The 24,728-nt window shown below is 32.7% G+C and overlaps 1 protein-coding gene across 1 annotated transcript; it reads left to right on the forward strand.

Moving 5' to 3' along the window:
- The first annotated feature begins 2,851 nt into the window (after positions 1-2,851).
- LOC136031581 (ribosome biogenesis regulatory protein homolog) lies at positions 2,852-17,458 on the forward strand. Its single transcript, XM_065711251.1, has 4 exons — positions 2,852-3,113; positions 8,093-8,224; positions 13,130-13,259; positions 17,322-17,458. The coding sequence occupies exons 1-3, from the start codon at positions 2,959-2,961 to the stop codon at positions 13,140-13,142; spliced, it is 300 nt and encodes a 99-aa protein (XP_065567323.1). The 5' UTR covers positions 2,852-2,958; the 3' UTR covers positions 13,143-13,259; positions 17,322-17,458.
- The last annotated feature ends 7,270 nt before the right edge of the window (positions 17,459-24,728 follow it).

The raw sequence follows: 24,728 nt of genomic DNA on the forward strand, positions 1-24,728 counted from the left end.
AGGTAGAGCTTCTTGATCCTTTCTTTTGATTTTTTGACAAGCATTCTCAGTACAAATATTAGATCAGAACATGATCGCTCAGTACGGAAAGCTTGCTGCTCTTCTCGTAGAGTTACATCTAGTGCTTTTCGCAGACACTGCTAAATGACGGAGGTTAATAGTTTGGGTGAGACAGGGAGAAGTTTGATGCCTCTACGGTTATGGTAGTTCATCAAGTCTCTCTTTTTGAAGAGTTTGACTATAATGCCTCTGCTCCAATCTTTTGAGACCTTCCCTACGTTCCATATTTTGGAGAAGAGGGAGAGCCAAATGAATATGCAGGTACTAATTGGGTACTTCAGCATTTCTGCTGGAATGCCATTAATACCCGGGGCTCGTGCATTATTTAATCTTTTTTGCTGTATGCATGATCTCCTCAGCACTCGGAAGATCTGTATTGATGTCTAACATCATAAAAGGGATATCAGGTACATTCGCTCGGTCGCAGGTTCTCGGTCTGTTCAAATGTTTTTTGAAAAGGGAAGCCCATCTATTGTAAATTCTTTCTGGATCAGACATGTATTAATCTCTTTTCGTCCTTGACAAGCTTTTCTATGTAGTACAGTTTCTTCAGATCCTGCTGTGTTTTCTTTTGGGCACGTAGTTTGATCTGAATGTGGGCGATCATGAGGATGTGATGTGACTGGGTGTCTGCTCCTCTATAACAAGCACGTTTAACAGGCCTGTGCACCAGCTTCTGGCGATCAAGAAATGATCAATCTGGTTTCGCTTTAAATCGTCTGGAGATGTCCATGTGTACTTGTGCACATTCTTATGTTTGAAGAGTGATCCACCAACGACAAGATCATTACTTAGCGCGAAGTGAACTAGTAACGCACCATTTTCGTTAATCTGGCCAAGTCGATGCAGTCCTAGGACTTCAGGACAGTACTTTCGATCGGCTCCTGGTTTGGCATTCAGATCACCAACAACACGCAGAGCATCATGTTTGTGGTGTCTTTGGTGACAGCCTTTAAGGTTTTATAGAAGCTATCTTTATAGCTTATTTCTTTATAGCTCTGATGTTAGGCATAAGCTACTGAAGATTACGAATATGATTTTTGAAAAAGGGGAAGTACCTAATGATTTTAGGAAAACCTTAATTAAACCACTGTATAACAAAGGTGACAAGAGTTAGTGTCGTAATTATCGAGGCATTAGTCCGGTCTCCGGTCTCTGTAGATAGCAAATTACTTAGTAATATGGTACTTTTTAGACTGAGAGATGCTGTAGACGAAGTTTTAAAAGGAGAACAGTGCGGTTTTAGAAAAGGTAGAGGATGTGTCGATCAAGTATTCGCTCTTAGGTTAATAATTGAGAAGTCCCTTCGTTGTCAAACTCCTTTGGTCCTCAGTTGTATCGATTGTGAACAAGCTTTCGATTCTGTTGATAGAAGAGCGTTATCAAAGATCTTATCCTTACAAGGTATACCAGAAAAATACATTAAAGTGATTTGTGATATGTATGAGAATAATCCTGCTGCGGTTAAGGTAGGAAATGAAGTTAGCAACTGGTTTTGTACTAAATCAGGAGTTAAGCAGAGTTGTGTTCTATCCCCCCTTATATGGATCATTTTGATGGACTGCGTCTTAAGGAGCACAGGAAAGGCAATTGGAGACCACGGAATCAAATGGGGAGGAAAAACGCTCCTGAACTTAGATTATGCTGATGATTTAAGCATATTAGATGAAAGCTTGAGCAAAACAAATGAATTTTTAGAGGTTATGCGAGTTCAAGGTGCTAGAATAGGCTTGAAAATTAATTTCAAGAAGACTAAGTCACTAAGGCTCGGAATAAGTGAAGATGAAAAGGTGACGTTGGGTAACGAAAAGATTGATCAGTTTGGCAGCTTCACTTACCTTGGTAGTATTATTAGTAAAGACGGTGGGAGCAGTGAAGATGTTAAAAGTAGAATAGCTAAGTTTTTCGCAAAAAAAAAAAAGTTTAGAAGAAGAGTAAGATAAGTCTGCAAACCAAAATTAGAATATTGGAAGCTACAGTGATGACAGTGGTTAAATATAGCTCTGAAGCATGGGCGCTCCAAAAAGCAGATGAAAATTTGCTAGATGTTTTCCAAAGAAATTGCCTATGCTTTGTTCTGGGTGCCTGGTTGACCGACCGTATTTCAAACAGTAGGTTGTACGGGCTATAATGAAAGAAAGGTTGAGATGGCTAAGCCACGTTCAGCGGAGAAGGATGACAGATTCCCGAAGATTGTCCTTTCTGGCCAACCGTCTGGGGCTACACGGAAAGCAGGTCGTCGTCGTCTGGGTTGGGAGGATGTCATAAATAAAGATTTAAAGCGTGTTTTAGCTCACCGTGCAAAAAATATTCTTTCGTTTATTGGAGTTATTTTGAGCATTGATCGGTATGCTGCAGGGGACATCATGATTCTTGACAATTAACCATCATAAGCACAATGATGCTTGTCCTCTCTGCTGTACAACAACACATATCCACCATCTTGTGTTTCTTGGCCTACACCTTTCCAAGGTATTTCGCTTAGGGCCAGGATGTCAGCCTTGGCCCTAAGCATTCTTAGAGATGAAGATTGCTTCATCTCTTTGAGAACTTGCTCAGTTTTTGATAAGTAGGAATAAAGTATAGACAGTATAGACAGCGTTGTAAGTTGCAAAAATCTTACTAGGACAAAAATATCAGATAATTTTTAATATTTATTCCTTAAAGACAAAAACTAAGTTCTCAAACTTCAATTAATTTTAAGTTTAAATTTTCAAGTATTTTTTTTCTTCTTTATTTTCAATGGTGTCAGTTAGAATACTAAATAATACCCACAGTTTCAAAATATGAAAAACATGTGCTTCTTTCAAGTATTTGTGAATCCAAAGCTGAATTTCTGTTTACGTTTCAGACACTAGAATTTATTCCAAGCATTTATACTTTATCATTTAACACAAGATGACAGATGTAATTGTTTCTGAAGTACTGCAGGAACTGTCTGAAAAAGAAGAACTTTTACAGAGCATTCATGTCTCAAAGCATTTACAACCAGAAGTTGATTTAGGAAACCTATTACTAAATGATCTGGATGAAATAGATCTAGGGAATATAGAGTGAGTTAATTTATTTGGGAGTATGTTCTGGATGGTGGTTACAAAGCTAAAGATCAGTTTGACAAATGTTAAGTTATCTCTAGTTCATAGGCTAAAAAACTAGTATCCAATTGAGCAAAATTATGTAAAAACCATCACATCTTGTTACCAAAGAAGAATTGAGAAGAACTGTATATATAAGAGAAGATAAGGTAAAATTCTAGTCAATTAACTTCTTGCTATCTCGGAAAGGGTTTAGGTTAGGAAAATCAAACTCTCAGGGATGAATCTACAGACTAAGACACATTTCCTTCAGACACATTTCCTAAATTTTGAAAAAAAAATTGATATAGCTCAAAATTCTACTCAAATAACAGGAATTGAATTTTCAGAACTAAAGACAGAGAAAAAGCAACTAGTAACTGAAAATTACTGAAAAGCAACTAGTTGCTTTTTGTAGGCAAATTTCAGGGCCTTCTAGAGGGAGAAGGAGTGGAGGTAGGTACTTCAAAATAGCTTCCCAGGACATACTTTAGTCTGTAGACCCATCCCTGAAAGTTTCATTTTCCCAACCTAAACCCTTTCTGAGATAGCAAGAAGTCAATTAACTAGAATTTTACTGAAGATAAAAACCTAAGCTATAGGCCTACATTAATATGGTTATTATTAAAATTATTTAAGATTGTACTCTCAAAACTATTAGTTTACTGATTTACATACCAGGACCTATTTTGGAAATACTGGTTAGGCTATCTTATTTTGGTGTGTACATCCTTGTAGTGTTTCAGTTTTATTCACATTGACAGAAAGTTGACTTTCTTTTAATTCTAAAAATATAACTTTTATTGCTTGGTATTTATTCTATAAATCACTAATATTAAGTATAAGTGTTTCTTTTCAATTGCTTGTCAAAACAGAGACCACATTTTTAATTTATGTGGACAAATTATTGGTGAAAATTTGACCAAAAAGGTGGGGTTTTTGTTACTGCCCTCACACTGCATCATGCTGTTGTAGGCTAAAACAGGATGGTCCAAAAACTCATTTCTAATTTTCCAGAATGCCAAAGAAAAGTGGTTTTTCCCAAAAACAGGTCTTTTACCCTAATTCATAATAGCATAGACTACTGAAGATTGTGAATATGGGTTAGAAAAAAAGGGAAGTAGGCTAGGCTTACTTATTAATTTTAGGAAAACTTTGAATAAACTTCCCTACACAAAAGGTGATTAGTAGGAGTGTGTGGTAATTATAGAGGCATTTTTCTGGTTTCCATAGCAAGCAAATTGCTTAGGCTAGCCTATAATGATACCCTTTTTTTGATTTAGAGGTCTTTTAGAATAGAGTTTTGGTTGACTTCTATAAAAGCTACTTTTTGCTCTCTTGGAAAGCAGTTAGGTTAGAAAATCAAAACTTTCAGTAACCTAATGCATCCAGGGCCAAAAAAATACTCCAGGAAGGTACTACAAAGCTACTATGTTAATCCTTTTCTGATTTCTATGTTTAAAAATTTGACTACTTGACAAATTGGTACTGAGCTGTTCATATTGACCTACATGTAAAGTGAACAAAAAATTCAATGCCTTTTTTCTATGCTCTTTTCAAACAAAGGCCTAATTGCTTTTGGTGCAAATAAACTTCACCCCCACTTCTATATATACCAACTCAGGGTAGGTTATATATTTGCACATTAGGGGAGTAGAGGTAAAGCTCAAACTTACCTCTGTAGTCAGAATTGCATGCTGAATCCAAATTACATTCATTTGTATCAGAAATAAATCTTAACCCCCCCTTCCCCCTAATGTGCAAATATATAGCCTGAACTAGCATATAGGGCCAAATTTCATTTGTGCCAAAAGCAATTACTATATTCAAAAAGAGCATGAAAAAAGGTATCAAATGGTATGTTCACTTTATCTATTGGTAAATAATATTAACTGCTCAATATTTACCTACAAGTCTATACCTATTGAAATTTTGAAAAAACATTATTATATCTTAATTTTCAGTTTCTTTTTCTCTGGTTTTTGATGTTGAAAAATGCAATTCCTGTTTAAGCAATTTTAAGCCATATCAGTTGATTGTTCCTTTTTTTAAAAGTGTATTTATAGATATTTGAGACCTCATAAATTGGCATTGAGTAAAGTTGTGATGGTCTTTAATATTTTGATCTATAGACTGAACAAACATTTGATTCATGCAGTGGAAGAACTTTAGGAAATATACAATCCTTATGTGGTATACCAGATAAATAAGTTAAAATGACTGTGCTATATATGAGAATAGAAAGATAAGTCTGCCAACAAAAATAAGAATATTAGAAGCTACAGTGATTCTGGCTATAAAATATGGGTAATCCAAAAGACAGGGGATTTGTTTTAGATGTTTTTTCCAGAGGAATTATTTATAGATTGTTTTGCGTAACCATCTGAAAGACTGTATTTCAAACAGTAAGCTGTACAAAAATTTGGTTATTTCTAGTGATGGTTCTAGACTTGGAGGGGGGTGGGGTAGCTACTCCTGTCCAGTTTTTCTGATATCTGACATTAAGTTCCTTTTATTTATATTTTTAAACTCATATGGTATACCTTGCCCCCCCCCCTAGATTATGAGATCTAAAATGACTACTGATTATTTCCCTCTGTATAGGGCTCCTTTTCTGCTAGCCATCTAAGGCCAAATGAAAAGTAGGTGTCTCCAAATTGGGTGGAAGGAGGCAAAAAAAAAGAAATGAGAACTTATTGGAAGGGTGTATAGAGCTGTAAATAGATTAGGATAGAGGAATATTCATAGCTCTGTTGCTGGCAGCTTGGTGCTGCAGTAAGTTATTATTGCTATCAGTAGTAGTCTCTCCCAAATGGATATCCATCACATAAGCTAGTTTATATACAGAAAAGTTCCATAGTTAAACATTATATATGGGAAAACTTTCATTTTCAACTGGGTAGCTAATGTAACTGATTGTGTATCTATAAAATGTTAGATTAGCCAACCAGTTGGCTAATCTAAACTAATGTGGATACAAGGACCTAATATTAGTTTACTGTTTCCAAAGATTGGTTATTGAGATTGAACAATTTGGAAAGATTTTTTTTTACATTTGAACTATGGAATGTTTTCAGTTATTCTTAACATGAAAGCATTAGACTATAAAGTTTATGTAATATATTTAGTTGTATAGTTGTTTTTATTGAAGAATATTTTTATTTATTTTTTTCTGTGTCTTGCAGTGTTGCTGTTGAGCTTTAATTTCTTGTATTTGTATTGCAACAAGCCCATGGCTTTCTCATGTTTGAATAAAATAAATAGATAAAAGTTAAACTTGAACTCAGTATGAAGTCAAGGCTAGTGCTCTCTAGGGGAAGAAAGGGTAGGGATATATACTTTAAACTATCTTTCCTGGGAATCATTGAGACTCTGGATTCTTTTCTGAGAATTTGATTCACCTTCCTCAACTACTACTCTAGATATGTAAGTGCACCCCATTGGATTTTACCAAATTTTACCAAAAGATAATTATTTGCTTTATTTTGATATACTGTAGCCAGAAAAAGTCATACAGATTACTTTTTCTTACATCATTTTACTGTGAACTAACATAAAAAAAGCTTTACAGATGAATTTTTCATTTTTCTCAAAAGTAAGAAAAAAACTTGAACCCTGATGGCATTTCAGATGGTGATATTGATAATGTTTCAGGTTTTCACCTTCCTCAACTACTACTCTAGATATGTAAGTGCACCCCATTGGATTTTACCAAATCAGGCAAAAGATAATTTTTTGCTTTATTTTGATATACTGTAGCCAGAAGAAGTCATACAGATTACTTTTTCTTACATCATTTTACTGTGAAATAACATAAAAAAAAGCTTTACAGATGAATTTTTCATTTTTCTCAAAAGTAAGAAAAAAACTTGCACCCTGATGGCATTTCAGATGGTGATATTGATAATGTTTCAGGTTTTTTTTATAAGTGAATTGGCTCCTCGTCTTGCCACTCCTATTGCTTTTCTTTTTAATCTTTGTTTAGATTCTGGAGATTCTTTTAATTGCTGATTTATTTTCAGTGATCTGTTCTAAAATATTTAAAACAAAGAAGCACAAAAAAAAAACGAAAACACAAATTTGTATACATTATATTAAGTGCACGTCTTAAGTTCTTTTAATAATTTCTTATATAATTGATTTTTTTTATTTGTGACTCCTCAAAGATGCCAAGGATGAGTACCCTATAGACTTTTGGTAATAAATTCCAGATTTTTTAAGGCAAGGTTTAAAAGAGATTGGAAGTTAAACCTATATTAAATACTCTATTTTAACTAAAACTCATGTTGGATTCATCAGTTTCTTTGCTTAAGTTAGAAAAAAACTTTTTGTTAGGTTTATTGTCAGTATTTTAAAACCTTAAACACATGCCAAAATTAATTTCAAAAAACGTTTCCGGAAAAAAGTAAAGTTGAAACATAAATCAAACAAAAATTACTGCTGGGTTTGCAACATATTTTTGAAAACTGTTTCAAACAAACTTGCTCATCATATTTTCTATATTTGCAGAATTCTGAAAAAAATAGCACTATTGGAAATTAAACCTTAATGAATTTTCTAGACAGTTAAAATTGTATCATCAAGGTTATTGATTTTATGGATGGTAAAAGACTATTGAAAGCTTTATGAATTACTCCTGTGTCTATTTCTGTTTTGTTACGTTTGTTTTGTGGTTTAAGTAAATTGCTAGTTTTTCAGACTTTTATAAATATATAGAAATGTCATGAGCTAATTTGTATGAAACAGTTTTTCCAAAATATGTTGCATAAACCAGCTGTAATTTTTGTTTGCTTTAAGTTTCAACTTTGCTCTTTACTTTCATTGCAAAATTTTTTGAAAAAAAATTACTACACAATTAGCCTAAAAAAATCTAGAGTGGGAAACAAAAGAGGTGCTTCAGTTGAATTTCAGGAGTAAGCAATCGCCACCAACTGTATTGTTCTTGAATTTTCTTTCAGAACCAATAAAGAAGAATATTTGTTATCATTGAACAGAGATAACCTTCAATATCTAGTAAATAAACTTTATGAACTCCCAACTGAAAGAGTTGATGAAGTTATTGTGGCGAAAATCCCTGAACCTATTCTAAGGTAAGAAATAAACTTTTAGTTACTGTTGTAAAATTACCATCAACTAAAGACTTGGTAAGTAAAACTGTTAAAATAATTTAAAATTTGTGAAATAAGGTAAAATTGGTAAAAATAGGGTAAAATATTGTACTCCTTATGAAATATTCGGTAAAATTGGTGTTTAGGGTAAAATAGAGATGACCTGTAGCTACAAGACCAGTTGAGCATTTCTTTTTAGGCATCACTTTCAGCTTTTAATGAAGTTTTCTGATGATCCTATTTTTCCTGGGCTTAAAAAAGGTAATGGCTCTTCATCTAGAGTTTAATCAATTTAATTAACAGTCTAGTTTGTCCCTTTGGTAATATTGTGCCTTGGGTAATACCTCAGCATTAGGAGAGTACCTGGTTTTGGACATCTATTTTGAAAAAAAAAAGCAAAGAAAAATCAAATTTACCATTATCTGGGAGCAAAATCATATCAACATTTTTTTTTCCTAGATTTAAACCTAAGAAATGTTGCCCTAACAGAATTGCATATTTAAATAGCCACATTCAGCAACATTTCTCACATCATACACAGTATTTTCTATTTATTTATGAAAGCACCAAATACAAGTAAATAAGTGGTCTGTAACACTTGGATGACTATAACACTTTGATGACTATTTAACTAAACACCGGATCATAATAGCAGAACATTCAGTCATTAAGATCATCTTTGACAGGATCTGCTGGCGAATGAAGTTCCTCTCCTTCAGACTCAGATTATGATTAAGGTGACTGTGCCTGTTCCAGAGCCCCCTCTCCCCAAACAAAAGTTTTGAATATGGCACTGAGGATTATATATAAGTTTTTACCTCCAACCTCCCCTTGTCTCTCCCTTAGAACTAATTTTGTATTTATCTAAAGATTCTTTCAAAACAACTGCTGAAACACAAGAGCCATTTAGGTTCAAGGTTCAAGGTTCAAGGTTCTTTTATTATAACCAATATATACAAAATATTAGGTAACTCAAGGCTGAGAGTATAGCTCGTAGTCAGTAACAACTCATTTGGTAGTAATTGGTTGAAAAGCAGGCTTAGAAAAGCGCACTGGAACTTTCGATTTACAGTTAAGCTCCCTCCAAAGTTTATTCGACCACCCCTTCCACATAAAGTGCTGTTGAGAAAAGATAAATGAACAAATATTAATATGGCTCTTTACTATAGAACCCTTATGGTCTTTACTATATGAACTCTTATGGGTCTTTACCATAGGCAATGCTATATGATTGCCTCCAACTTAAACATGAGAGTAGAAATTTCAATTTCACTTCTAAAGAAATTCTGGAATTGTCCATGGGGAAATGGGAGGGGGAAGGGGATTTCCGTATGAGGGGAATTCTTCATTGTTTTTTTTTCGGGGATGGGGTTAACACCAGCTCCTGGGGAAACAACAGAATGAATGCAAGTTTTTTTTTGGGATGTGAAATTTATATTAAAATGAATATATTGATTCTGCTTTAGCCTCCACATTGTTGAAAATTCAGGTCATTTAGCTCTTTTTGATAAGGCAACTTTAATATCTGAAGTAAATGGATTCCCACATTCTTTTAGGAAGGCAGTTGAAATTAAAAAAAACAAAATTCATTAATAGAGACTTTGCTTTAAATAGAGATCCTGGAGATGTTCCTATAAACCCAATTTACAATAACTTAAAATTAAAAGATTCAAATACAAATTTGTTTTTAGTTTAAATTAAGATCATCTGACCACACTTTTAAGGAAAATTTGGTCAGTAGACAAGCTAAGTTAACCACTAAGCAGAGAATTCTTGTCTATCTTAATTGGTGAATAGTCTTTCATTTATTCTGGCTTGGTTTGTTTGATTAAGTCATTCTTCTGCTCTGTTGTTAATTCAAAAGTTTAGTTTTTTTTTCTCTTTTTTTTTCAGCACTGAAGACTAATGAGCAAAAGTCCCTGATAAAATATCTGCTTCTATCATTTTTGCTTCTTTTCTGTCTACTGGCTGATATTACCCTCGTTTTTCTTGGCTATTTAATTTTACATTTTGTTTTCTTGTTTGTCATGTGTCAATCCTGCTTGTAGCACTTTTTTTCTTTAACAGCTCACAGAAATAATGTGATGTAATTTTATTTCAGCGAATATTTCAGCATTCCAAAATTATAATTACTTGTTCTACAATAAATTTTATCGTTCTGATAACAAGAGACTGAAGTCAGACAGACAGCCTTTTAAACTGGATAATACAGCTATACACAAAACAAAATCATATCCAAACCTGGTACTGCCAGTTTCTTTACACTTTTGTGCTGTGAAAATTGTAAGCCCCTCGTACAATATGTCAGTAAAATATGTCAAATACTGGTGAAATACGTAAAATGCCAGTGCGTCATTTAAAAATATAATGGAATCAGGATATATGATGAATCCCCAATTTGTGCCAATTGTGTTGAAGTGGAAGAAGACTTAGAGCATATTGTTTTAACTGCCCGAGTTACAATGGTTATCACTCAAATATACTTGGCTTCTTTGTCAAAAAGAATGTAGCTCCATCAATACAGTTAGCACTTGGAGGATTTAAATCAGTTCCTGAAAATGTAGAAATTGCCTGCATCATAGTGCAGTTCTTCAGTGACATTGGTAGAGCATCAGATGTTTAACTGCTTCTGCTGTTAAATTGTTATTTTTAAAAAGTGGATGACAACCAATAGATAAGGCTCTCACGGTGCATAAAGCACTGAGGAGAGCATAACAACACCAACAAAAAGAAACGTTAGGAAAGTAGAACCTCATAAAATGTCGCAAAAACACGAACATATTTATTAAGCCTAAGCACTAAAAAAAATAAACCTATAAATAAATAAATAAAAACAATTCACAATTTTAATTAATTTTTATGAAAATGTCCTGTTTCAGTTGAATAGTGGCGGGGACATACCCTTCACAACACAGGTGGCACAGTTTTGATTGTCAATTTTTGAAACCTGCTCTGAGTTGGTTTTTAATGCATTAAAAATTAGTCATTTGTCGTACGATAAGATATTTTTCCAACGTTATAATGGTTAATTTGTTTGTTGTTTTTATTCTTTGTATTGTTATTGAGTGTTGTTTTATATATATTGCTTATTTTATTGTTATGTTAGTTTTTTTTTTAGATTTGCCACTACTATGCAGCGTCGTCTGCAATGTTTATTTTGCATTGTAAATTAATCATAGATTTGGGCAACAGAAATTGTCCATATTTTTTTAGTTTACCTATTGGGAAAGCCCGCTGGAATTACAATGGGGGCGAGGAAGAAGACAAAGTATACTGGACTTAAAAGCAAAACAGGAAACTACTGTTGCCTGACATCGAATTTTCTTCAAAGCAATTTGTCATCTCGTGTAATTTTGCGTGCGTCATAGATACTAAAAGTGATACGGCAACTCCTAAGGCGGAAACGATGTATTTTATGCTCCTCAAATGTTGTTATAAATGTTACCTCAACTCATATGATTTTTTTTCAAAATTAAGGCTCGTAAAGAATTTTGCATATTCATTTGCTTATCTTTAGTTTAAAGTCACAAGGTGCCCAATCAGAACTTTCAATTGAGCTCAGAAAATTTGGCATGAATTCAATTTCTTCTTCCTGTTAATCCTTCAGAGTCAGACATTTTATACAATTTGTATTTTCCTGGGATTCATCGTTTTTTTTTTACGGTTGCTCTTTTCTAAGCACAAACTTCGTTCACGATTCGATATGATCATCGCTGATAAAGGTCTCCCAACTGTAGATTTCTTTGTTCATTTTCATTCATCATTACCTTAGATTTTTTGTTTCATGCCTTTGTTATTGTAGATTTTAGGTGCATGCATAATTTTATGTAATCTCTTACGACCCCATAGATACCAAAAATGTCTTCCAGTTTTTAATCATAGATCACTGTAATTTTTTTTGCAATTGAGTGTGATTCTCGCTGTCGCTTGTTCCATGCCTTTTGCTTTAGCGGTTACAATTCTCACTTTTTGCTTGTTATCTAATCACATTTATTAGTGCTTCATTTCCATTAAGAGACTTCATTGATTTTTTTTTCCATACCCTTTGCTTCCATTGCCCGCATCATAGTGCAGTTCTTCAGTGACATTGGTAGAGCATCAGATGTTTAACTGCTTCTGCTGTTAAATTGTTATTTTTAAAAAGTGGATAACAACCAATAGATAAGGCTCTCAAGGTGCATAAAGCACTGAGGAGAGCATAACAACACCAACAAAAAGAAACGTTAGGAAAGTAGAACCTCATAAAATGTCGCAAAAACACGAACATATTTATTAAGCCTAAGCACTAAAAAAATAAACCTATAAATAAATAAATAAAAACAATTCACAATTTTGATTAATTTTTATGAAAAAATCCTGTTTCAGTTGAATAGTGGCGGGGACATACCCTTCACAACACAGGTGGCACAGTTTTGATTGTCAATTTTCGAAACCTGGTCTGAGTTGGTTTTTAATGCATTAAAAATTAGTCGTTTGTCGTACGATAAGATATCCTGGGCTTTTCCAAAATAGAAATATTGTATCTCGCTATTGTGTAACTGCTGCTGGAGTTTGAATGGACAGTGCAGCTTCTAAAATGATTTGGAATACTAATAATTTTGTTTCTGGCATCCCCCTAGTCTGCTTTTTCCAACGTTATAATGGTTAATTTGTTTGTTGTTTTTATTCTTTGTATTGTTATTGAGTGTTGTTTTATATATATTGCTTATTTTATTGTTATGTTAGTTTTTTTTTTATATTTGCCACTACTATGCAGCGTCGTCTGCAATGTTTATTTTGCATTGTAAATTAATAAATTAAAAATTTTAACTATGCTTCAACTAAAGTTTTGACTATATCTATTGTTTTCAATCAGTGGGAATCCTAATGATTTTGTTTGTTATATAGTCAAAACGACTGAAAATACAAGACGAAACCCTAGAGCCAGTAGAAAGGAAAAACTGCGAACCATCTACCGAAATGGTAGCGTATGTTGGTGGATATGGAGGTGCTCGAAGTCCTACGGAAGTTTTTAAAGGTAAATTAAAAGGTTCTTTCTTGTATTTTTGTGATGGACGCTGACCATTGAGATGTATTTGTCAGATTAATTTTTCGGCAAATTGACTGTTTTGGGGGTCTTGAGTCTCTCAGCTTTGAGAACCCTTAGCTTAGATAGTTTTAGAAGGCACAATTGCCTAGACTTTATGTGTCTCGAATCTCATGTTAAGTAACCTGAAAAAAGTGAATGTGTACGATTAAGATTTGAGTTGGATATAAAAGATGTAAACAGTGGCAGAATATAGCCATGATCAAAACCTAAAAAAATTCCACAAAAGGGTTCTTTTTCGTTTTTTTTGTCACTTTAATTATACTAATCTGTCATACGAATGATACAAGATCTTAAAAAAACACTCCGTACTTTTTTTAGAAAGAGGAATTAAACTGTTGACATTTTAACTTTAGTGCTATGATTTTGTTGACTCTTTGGTACGCTAGAATCAAACATAATATCTTGTTTGACGTTAATACAGATTTTAACTAGTGTCTTTCTTAAGACTAGTGGGAGGATATTCAGGAGTTAAGACTGGCAGCTGGCGCTGTCACCATTCGATTGCTAATAAAAAAATGGGTCTCTGGTATCTGTAGCTAAAAATGCTTTTTGAGAAGTGTGGTACTAGTATGTTGACATCATTGAGTTCTGACGATGCTCCTAGAAAACGTTGGACAAGTAAGAATTCAGCCTCTTGCATTCGTCATTGAAATTTTTATTCAAGCGTTTGCATATCAAAAAAGAGAAGAATCTATTTAGTTTTGAAACAGTATAAAAATGGTTTCAATCGTGTTTTAGAGCTGGAAAGCGAAATAATTATCATTTTAAGTTTTGAATTAAAATCAATTGAGTGAAATTGATTGAGGGATTGTCTTATCATGAATCGTAGGACAGAATTAATGTATATAGACAAAGAGTCGCAACCATCCCCCAAAAACTGATTTAAAGATTAATTACTGACCATGTTCACAGGACTTACAGAGATTTGGGCAACAGAAATTGTCCATATTTTTTTAGTTTACCTATTGGGAAAGCCCGCTGGAATTACAATGGGGGCGACGAAGAAGACAAAGTATACTGGACTTAAAAGCAAAACAGGAAACTACTGTTGCCTGACATCGAATTTTCTTCAAAGCAATTTGTCATCTCGTGTAATTTTGCGTGCGTCATAGATACTAAAAGTGATACGGCAACTCCTAAGGCGGAAACGATGTATTTTATGCTCCTCAAATGTTGTTATAAATGTTACCTCAACTCATATGATTTTTTTTTCAAAATTAAGGCTCGTAATGAATTTGGCATATTCATTTGCTTATCTTTAGTTTAAAGTCACAAGGTGCCCAATCAGAACTTTCAATTGAGCTCAGAAAATTTGGCATGAATTCAATTTCTTCTTCCTGTTAATCCTTCAGAGTCAGACATTTTATACAATTTGTATTTTCCTGGGATTCATCGTTATTTTTTTACGTTTGCTCTTTTCTAAGCACAAACTTCGTTCACGATTCGATATGATCATCGCTGTCAACGGTCTCCCAACTGTAGATTTCTTTGTTCATTTTCATTCATCATTACCTTAGATTTTTTGTTTCATGCCTTTGTTATTGCAGATTTTAGGTGCATGCATAATTTTATCATGAAAAGAGAAATCACCAATGAAACAGCAAAAAAAAAAAAAAAAAAAAAAAAAAAAAAAAAAAAAAAAAAAGACAGAAGGAGAAAAGGAAGACTGTTTTCCTAAATTAGTGATTAATATAGACCAGCACTTGAATGAGGCCTTAACCCTACTCATCCATACAATCACATAGGTCCAACAGCATAGCCACACACAATCAACCATAAAGAATAATCCATGGACAGGCAGTCATGTCGTCAATAAGTATAAGTCGTCATTTACCAAACAATAGAAAAAATAATATAGACAAATAATTCAGAGGCAACACCCAACATAAGGGCTCATCAGGAGAATACACTGGCCTATATAGGGTTTCGCCACTCCAAATTCTCTACCCAGCACAGTGTTGTGGCTACCACAGAATATCCATGGCATCCCCGCGTCAGGTTTCACCCCCAAAATACATGCCTATGAAAAAAAAAAACAACCAGCAAATGTAAAACAACCAAGTAAAACCAAAACAAGCTTATCCTGTTAATATATCCCTCCCTTTAGCAACAATAGGTAAACTAAATATTATAAATTTTACCAAATCACAAATATTAACACATTGCAAAAAATCTGAATGAACTAAACAATTATAGAATTCATCTTTACCATGTGGCTAATTTTTAAGAAAATCCGCTCAATTAGAAATACAATTCAAAATAAATGGCGCTGTGACAACATTTCTCGAACCTCCGAAATTAGTTGAAAGTTTCTTTAAGTATTTCTAGATAATTCTTTTGACATTTATTTAAAAGTTCGCTATAATGAAAACTAAATTTTTTAAATTGCCAAGTTAATTTATTTGCAGAAAAACCTCTTGATATCAATTTTTGGCTTAAGATTTTACATCTATTTTTAAAATCAATATAATTACTACAAATCCTTGCATAACGAAGTAACTGTGAGAAAAACGCTGAATATGTGATATTTGTGTGTATATTACTTTCAGGGAATGGGAAACTAATCACTTCAAAATCAAAATCATCCGTTTTATTATACATTTTAAAACTTAATTTATTATTATCACAAATATTAATATTTAAATCTAAGAAATGATCTTCATGACCAGCGCCATGACTAGGCTCAAGAATAAGCTCTGATGGATATATATTTTTAGAAATATCAATGAAATCCTTACAATTTAAGACCAAAATATCATCTAAATATCTTTTATTATTTGACAAAGCATGTTTTAAATTAATTGGATTATTCTTATCCATCATATATTTATATTCTAGTTGACTTAAAAACAAGTCAGCTATAAATGGGCTGGCATTCCCCCCCATGGGAATTCCCATAATTTGCTTGTACAAATCACCCCCAAATCTTATATAAGTATTGTATAAAACAAATTCCAATAACTCAAAAATCATATCCAAGCTGTAACATCTCAAGTTAACTGTAGTAGTAAAGCAGTTTGTCCATATAGCTTCTTTATTATAAATGTCTATTTTTAAGAACCTTTTACTAGATAAGAGGAAAGATTTCTTGATAACAGTTTTTAAATTATCAAACACTACATTAAGTGATAAATTAGTATACATTGTCGCAAAATCGAAAGACTCAATTCTTTTAGCTGAAACCATTGTTAAAGAATCTATCACCTGCAGTGAATTATTAACACTCCAATCTGGAGTAAAATTCGAAAATTTTTTAATACCAGAACAATAGGTTTTAAGTTTATTTACGATTTCCTTTAAAATTAAAGAGAGGTCAGTAGCAGCAATGCGGGTTGGACATTTAGCTGCTCCAGCAATAAACCGTGGTTTAGGGGGATTCTTATGAAATTTTACTGTCCAATATGGGAAAGGGAACTTTTTATCATTGTCATTTATTTTAATATTAAAATTTTTAAAAAGTATTTCTATATATATATATATTTATATATATATAGAGAGAGAGAGAGAGAGAGAGAGAAAGAAAGAGAGAGAAAAAGAAAGAGAGAGAGAGAGAGAGAGAAGGGGTGAGCATTTTAAGACGATATTTCACAAATTTTAAATACTACTGTCATGTTTTGCACCTTCTAACAGTGACTGACTTGTTTGGTTGTTTTTACGCAATAAAATTAGGCCAGTGATACCAAAAATGTATTCCAGTTTTTAATCATAGCTCACTGTAATTTTTTTTTGCAATTGACTGTGATTCTCGCTGTCGCTTGTTCCATGCCTTTTGCTTTAGCGGTTACAATTCTCACTTTTTGCTTGTTATCTAATCACATTTATTAGTGCTTCATTTCCATTAAGAGACTTCATTGATTTTTTTTCCATACCCTTTGCTTAGCTTGTCACATTTGATGGTCTGGGCTTTTGGAAAAAAATTTCCTCTAGTTTTTCTCTCATTTTCAACCATTTTTATTTAGATTATGTCTGTTGACTCTTCTCTTTTTTAAGCATCTTTCTTTACTTCTACTGATGCTAGCAATGTCGAGGAAGTGGTTTTGGATCTTGGAAATAAGCTGGCACGTGAATGCAGATATTTTGATTACAAGAATTTACAAGTCATTGAGACATTGATTGACACAGCCACTGTGTGTGTGAGTTATTTTCTTTCGTTTCAACCTTGATTTATATTGGAATTTTTAAATGTAATTTGTTTTGCCCTTGTAATTAATCAACAATCAAGCGTAAATTCTTTAAAGATACAAGTTTCTGAATAAAAAAAGGATTTTTAATATTATTCTTTTGCCTCTCATATTCTTTGATTAACTGTATCTTTTTTTTTTTATAATGACTCATTATAATTTATCCTCTTTATAAATCAAATTTGACTCGGCTCCAAATAAATGATAGATACGATTGAAAGTTTCAAAGTAGCGTCTTGTGGCCTGGCTCATAAATAAATATCACTTGTGTGCTTAACGTTTTGATGATATTGCTGTCGGCTAAGGTGTCTTGATTGACAAGCTATTGCAAGTTTTTTATTTTCCCTTTTAATTTATCAAGGCTCCGTTTGTGTCTTGAACCTTGAATTAAGAATATCTATATATATATATATATATATATATATATATATATATATATATATATATATATATATATATATATATATATATATATATATATATATATATATATATGTATATATATATATATATATATATATATATATATATATATATATATATATATATATATATATATATATATATATATATATATAAATATATATATATACATTTATATATATATATATATATATATATATATATATATATATATATATTATATATATATATATATATATATATATATATATATATATATATATATATATATATATATATATATATATATATATATATATTTATATATATATTTAAGGCTGCTGCTGTGAACACCTGGATAATGCTTTTCAGTTTAGACTATAGAATGATTCTACTATCAAAAGAAAGTCAGTATATTCGAATTATTCTTTATACTAATACTGCTATTTAATAGTTATTCCACCTTTTTTATATTAATACTGCTCCTTCTATGTAAATGTTACTCCTTTTATACTAATAGTTCTACTTTTATGGTAACGCTCCTCTTTTGTGTTGATCTAACCCTTTCTATAATAATATTACCATTTTATATTTTGGAAATAAAGAGTAAAAGACATCCGGATAAAAGTCCAAAGCGAAAAAATTAAAATAGACCCTCCCATCTAACGGTAAAAAAATTTCATCCTTTATACGTAGCTCAGATCTGTGACTATGTGGTTTGAGCTTCACAACGTATTTTTAAGGTGAATTCTGTTGCTGGTTTGTGGATGACAATATTTCTGCTTGGGACCATGGATAAACGTCACAACACCTTTTTGATACGTCCTATTATGTTTGACTCTAATCTTCAGTGCACCTCAAAACTAGAAGATAATCACCAAATACCTTTTTAGACGTTTTAATTTTTAAAAAGCCTCTCTGCTCTGAATTCTGATTAATAAAAAGACTACGCATAACGAAAATTTAGGATGAACAATATAATAGAACCGAACACTTGCGTCTCCAATTGAGAAAGTTATTGCAAATAAGATGCATGAATAGACCAAATTTCAGTGTGATACACAATTTTTCTAAGATGGTTTTGATATCTCGAGTCGTGTAACTTTTGAATTAAATGGTAAAATTGTAATAAAAAGGCTTTTCTTAAATTTCAGCGAACCTGTCAAAATTTACACCCCCCATCCCCCCCTTCCTCTTACAATGACGTAAATAACCTATTAATTAGGATAGACTGCCCCTTATTTCGGATACCACTTTTAAATTATAAGATGATGCACCCTACAGAAAAAATAAAGGATTCTGCTGTCCATAGTAAGAAAAAAAATATTGCTGGGACTAAACTAGTCAGGTAGGTCTGGATTTCGGACCCCGAGGGGATAATTTCCAAAAAATTCTTCTTTTTAGTTTCTGTCGAGTCCTGTAAAATCCTGGCTCTTTCCAAGTTATAAAATCTCTTGTCCTTTTTATACCAGAACTGCTTTTAGTAAACAATATTCTATTTATCCAAGTGAAATTTTAATATTTTTAAAGTACGTAATTAAACCATAAAATGTAGCGAAGTGCCTGATTATTCTGCAGTTCATGGATTTGGTTTTGATATTATAATTTGATAGATAATTTGCTTGATTGGAAGGGTCACAAATTTACTTTTTGGTTTCCCTCATTCTCTCTCTAAAGGGTAGTGAATAACTGTAAGATACAGAATATTTGTACCTAACACAGTTTGGATACAGCCCACTACACTTTATCCCCAACTCATCCCCCCCCCCCTGCCACTAATGTACAAATATTATATAGTATATAGCCAAAATTATATATTTCTCATCTATTCTCCCAACAGGTCTATTGTTTCAACCCATATACCTGTTAATTGAGATAAGATAATTAATTTCAAATGATGTCTTATTACAGCCCCAAAGAAACAAATTCACATTTTGGTGTCATAAAACCAAACAAATAAAAAATTATAGTTAAAAGTAGCACAACAACTAAAAAACTGGCTAAACAGTGCCAAAAACAACAAAGTTCGAAAGGCAAAGCCATTCATTAGTCATAAAAAAGAAATGTTGAATCAACTATGATTGAATAATAGTCATCTCAACTGTTATAGTTACATCAACTATGACAAAACTAGAAACAGAAAAACAAGAAATAGATTGCAGAATGAACCTGAAATATATAATTTGGGCTATATATTTTGCACAGTGTGCAAAATACATAACCCACTATACTTTTACTCTCTTGGAAAGGGACTAGGTTAGGAAAATTAAACTTTCAGAGATGAGTCTACAGTATAAAGTATCTCTTGTGAAGGTATTTCAAAGTACCTGCCTTCACTCCTTCCTCCTTTAGAGGACAGTGACTTTTTATGAACTTGAAAAACCTTTGTGTTATAAAAGTGAAACCTTGCAAAATAGATTTTCTCCTTTAATGAAGTGCAACAAAGCTGTTTTCAGATTTACAACTTTGCTCAATCCCAATTTATGAGGTGTCAAAGATCTGCATATGTATTCTGTAAGTTTAGAAAAAAATTAGATGGTTTAAAATTCAACTCAAATAAGAGGAATTCCATTTTCAGAACTAAAACCAGAGAACAAGAAAGGTATAACAGAAAATTAAGGTAAATTATACTTTTGTCAAAATTTCAAAACATATAGACCTGTCAACCATTTAAATTGTAACCTAGAAATTAGAAGAGGGTTAACATAGAAGCTTTGACAATACCTTTGCAGAGTGTGTTTTAGCCTTGGATTCATTATTGAAAGTTTTGTTTCTCTAACCTAACCCTTTTAAAAGACAGCATAAAGCAGCTTAAATTAAATTTACCCTACATTGGTTGGTGAACTATAAAGTTTTATTGATATATGGCATATTCTTTAGATATGCCTTAGCCTTCTGGTCAGTTAACACCCCCCCTCATCAAGCCCTAAAAATTTTAACTCAATGCAACTAGCTTTAGCTATAATACTGCTGATAAGTTTCTTTTGATAATCTATATGCTAATAATGTGTTTTAATTTACTTCAGCTTGCCTCTAAATTCTTCTAGACATTTTCAACTGATTGCTCTCAGCGTGTCAAGTTTTTTCAATAGAAGTTGTATTTGGAGTAGAATTATTAGCAGTTATAGATAAAATGCACATATTACCTATTGGTCAATTGACTTCTCCTTTAATTGTTTCCTGAAAGTATGAACTAAATGCCTTAATCTGTTCTGTTTCAATATTTTGTGTTTTTATTTAGCTCTAATTTCTTCTTTAAAAAATGAATAAAGTTGGTGTACCAAATTTCTGATTGGACATGTTTAGGGGGTTGATTGGCATATGATGGGGGCTTTTCTGCCTCCAATTTACTCTTAAAATGGGCACTAGAACTACCAATTTTAAATCATATGATTTTCTTAACTTTGACTCTTAGAGGCATTAGAACTTTCAATATCTAATAAAATAAGCTCCTTTAAAAATATTGTTGACAATTTCTTCTTTACAAAAAGCCTTGGTGAAAAAAAAATTATATTGTACTATGCCCCACTTTACATAGGCAGCAATATTGTGCTGCCAATGATTAGAAAAATTGATTTAGTTTTGGTAGAAAAGAAAAGAAACCTCTTAGACATTTTTGAGTGAAAAATTCTTCCATATGTAAAATTGATTGACTGTAGAGAAAGTATAAAATGGGTATCTTGAAATGTCTAGCAGATGTCCTAAGGGGTAACAAAATGACCAAATATCTAGTAATTTTTTTTTATAGAATAACAGCAAAACCATATGATGTCAGTTGCAGTTTTTATTTGGTGGAGTATAAACTACTTTAAATTGAGAAGTGCATTTCATCTATATTACATGTTGAAAAGCCTTTGGCTGTTTCAAACAGTGTGTGGTAACAAACTGTTGTAAGGAGTGACCCAGCTCAGTAGTTACTAAAACTAAAAACAGAATTTTGATACCAATATATAGGCTAAATCAAAGGAATCATATTTTTATGCTGATCTTAAATCTATAAATTTCATCAAGTTTATTCTTAGCCATAAAAAGTTACAAGCCTAAGAAAATTTTCTTTTTTATGGCACTTGATATTAAGCAAGTGACATATAGCATTTGCAATTTCTGTTGGTCTATCTTTCAGTCCTGGTTTTGCTACCTTAGGTACTTCCAGGTAAGCTAGGACAATGAAATCTGGCAGGAGTATCAGGGACCAGACCAGATTAAATTAGAAATAGTCGTTTTTCTGATTTGTCCATCTTGGGGGGCGGGAGTAGGGAGCTGGTTAATTTGGAAAAAAATAGAAAAAATGAAGTATTTTCAACTTACAAATGGTTAATCAAATCTTAACGAAATTTGATGTTTGGAAGAATATCGTGTCTCGGAGCTCTTATTTTAAATCCCAACCGGATCTGGTGACATTGGAGGGAGTTGGGAGGGAGAAACCTAAAATCTTGGAAAATGCTTAGAGTGGAGGGATTGGAATGAAACTTGGCTGGAAAAATAAGCACAAGTTCTAGATACATGATTGATATAACAGGGATAGATCTGCTCTCTCTGGGGTAGTTGGGGGGAGGGATAATTCTGAAAAATCAGGAAAAATTAGATGTTTTTAACTTACAAACAGGTGATTGGATCTCAATGAAATTTGATAATTAGAAGGATAACATGTCCCAAAGCTTTTATTTTAAATACTGACCAGATCTGGTGACATCGGGGGGAGTTTGGGCGGGGGGGGGGGGGGAACCTAAAATCATGGAAAATGCTTAGAGTGGAGTGATAAGGATGAAACCTGGTGGGAAAAATAAGCAGAAGTCTTAGATACATTATTGACATAATTGGAACGGATCCGCTCTATTGGGAGGGGAGGATTAATTCTGAAATATTAGAAAAAATGATGTATTTTTAACATATGAAAGAGTAGTCAGATTTTCATGAAACTTCATATTTAGAAGGATCTTGTAACTCAGATCTCTTATTTTAAATCTCGGCTGGATCCAGTGTTATTGGGGGGTGGGTAGTTGGGTGGGGGGGGGGGACTGGAAATCATAGAAAATACTTAAAGTGGAGAGATCATGATGAAACTGGATGGGACAAATAAAAACAAGTCTAAGATACGTGAATGACATAACCAGACCAGATCTGCTCTCTTTGGTGGAGTTGGGAGGGGGGTAATTTGGAAAAATTAAGTATTTGTAACTTACAAACAAGTGACCAGATATTATTGAAATTTAATATTTAGAAGGATCTTGTGCTTTAAAGCTCTTATTTTAAATTTTGACCAGATCCTTTGACATTGGGGGGAGTTGGAGGGGAAACTGGAATTCTTGGAAAATGTGAAAATTGGGGTATTTTTATCTTACAAATAGGTGATCAGATCTTAATGAAACTTGATATATAGGATATTATGTCTCAGATGCTTTATTTTCGACTTGAATTGGATCCGGGGACATAGGGGGGTTGGAGGAGGGAAACATAAATCTCAGAAAGCGCTTAGAGTGGAGAGATTGGGATGAAACTTGATGAGAGGAATAAGCACCAGTTCTAGATACGTGATTGACATAATTGAAACGGATCCGTTCTCTTTGGAGGAGCTGAGGGGTGTCAATTTAGAAAATTCAGAAAAAATTAGGTATTTTTAACTTAAAAACGGTGACAGGATCTTATTGAAATTGGATATTCAGAAGGAATTCATATCTCAGAGCTCTTATTTCAAATCCCGACCAGATATGTTGACATTGGGGGGAGTTGGAGGGGGAAACCGGAAATCTTGGAAAATGCTTAGAGTTGAGGAATTGAGATGAAGCTTGGTGGATAGAATAAGCAAATGTCGTAGACACATAATTGACGTTTCCGTACTGGATTGACTCTCTTTGAGGGAGTTGGGGGGGGGGATGGGTTCAGTGCCTTGGCAAGTTTGGTGCTTCTGGACGTGCTAGGAGGATGAAAATTAGTAGGCGTGTCAGGGAGCTGCATAAATTGACTTGATAAAGTTGTTTTCCCAGATTCAACCATCTGAAGGGCTAAAGGGAGAGGAAAAATTAGAAAAAATGAGGCATTTCTAACTTACAAGTGGGTGATTGGATCTTATTGAATTTTGACATTTAGAAGGATATCATGACTCAAAGCTCTTATTTTAAATCCTGACCAGCAGTAAGCCTATGATTTTCCTTTTAAATCAATCTATTGATTCTTTGAATTTTGTTAGAGCTCATGCCATATGAGCTCTTAGCTCTTCTTGCCTTGTCACAAGTACCATATGAACTCTTAGCTCTTATTTTAAAGGGGAAACACCCCCTAAGGGTCACAGAATATTAGTAAAAATCACAGCATCTAATCCAGTGTATCAGAGAACCCTACATTAGAGGTTTCAAACTCCTATCTGCAAAAATGAGGAATTTTGTATTTTCATCAGAAGATAGATCAGAGATGCCTGTTTTTTTTCCAGGGGAGATTGTATCAACCCATTGGTCCTAGAATGTTGGGAGATGGCTCATTTGTCAGAGGATCTCCATTGGAGGAATTTATTATAGGAGAAGAGAATTTTCATGATTTCTCCAGTATTATTTAAAAAGCAGTGTGAAGTTAAATAAAAACGAGTTTTTTCAACTGAAAGTAAGGAGCAACATTAGAATTATATATATATATATATATATATATATATATATATATATATATATATATATATATATATATATATATATATATATATATATATATATATATATATATATATATATATATATATATATATATATATATATATATATATATATATATATATATATATATATATATATATATATATATATATATATATATATATATATATATA

Source organism: Artemia franciscana, chromosome 9 (assembly GCF_032884065.1).
Source record: "Artemia franciscana chromosome 9, ASM3288406v1, whole genome shotgun sequence".
In the NCBI taxonomy this organism is placed as follows: Eukaryota; Metazoa; Arthropoda; class Branchiopoda; order Anostraca; family Artemiidae; genus Artemia; species Artemia franciscana.

Excerpts from the sequence above, each read along its gene's own strand:
- LOC136031581 (XM_065711251.1), top strand. The coding sequence starts at position 2,959 with ATGACAGATGTAATTGTTTCTGAAGTACTGCAGGAACTGTCTGAAAAA. Across the intron at positions 3,114-8,092 it reads ATAGATCTAGGGAATATAGA|AACCAATAAAGAAGAATATT; the intron begins GTGAGTTAATTT and ends ATTTTCTTTCAG.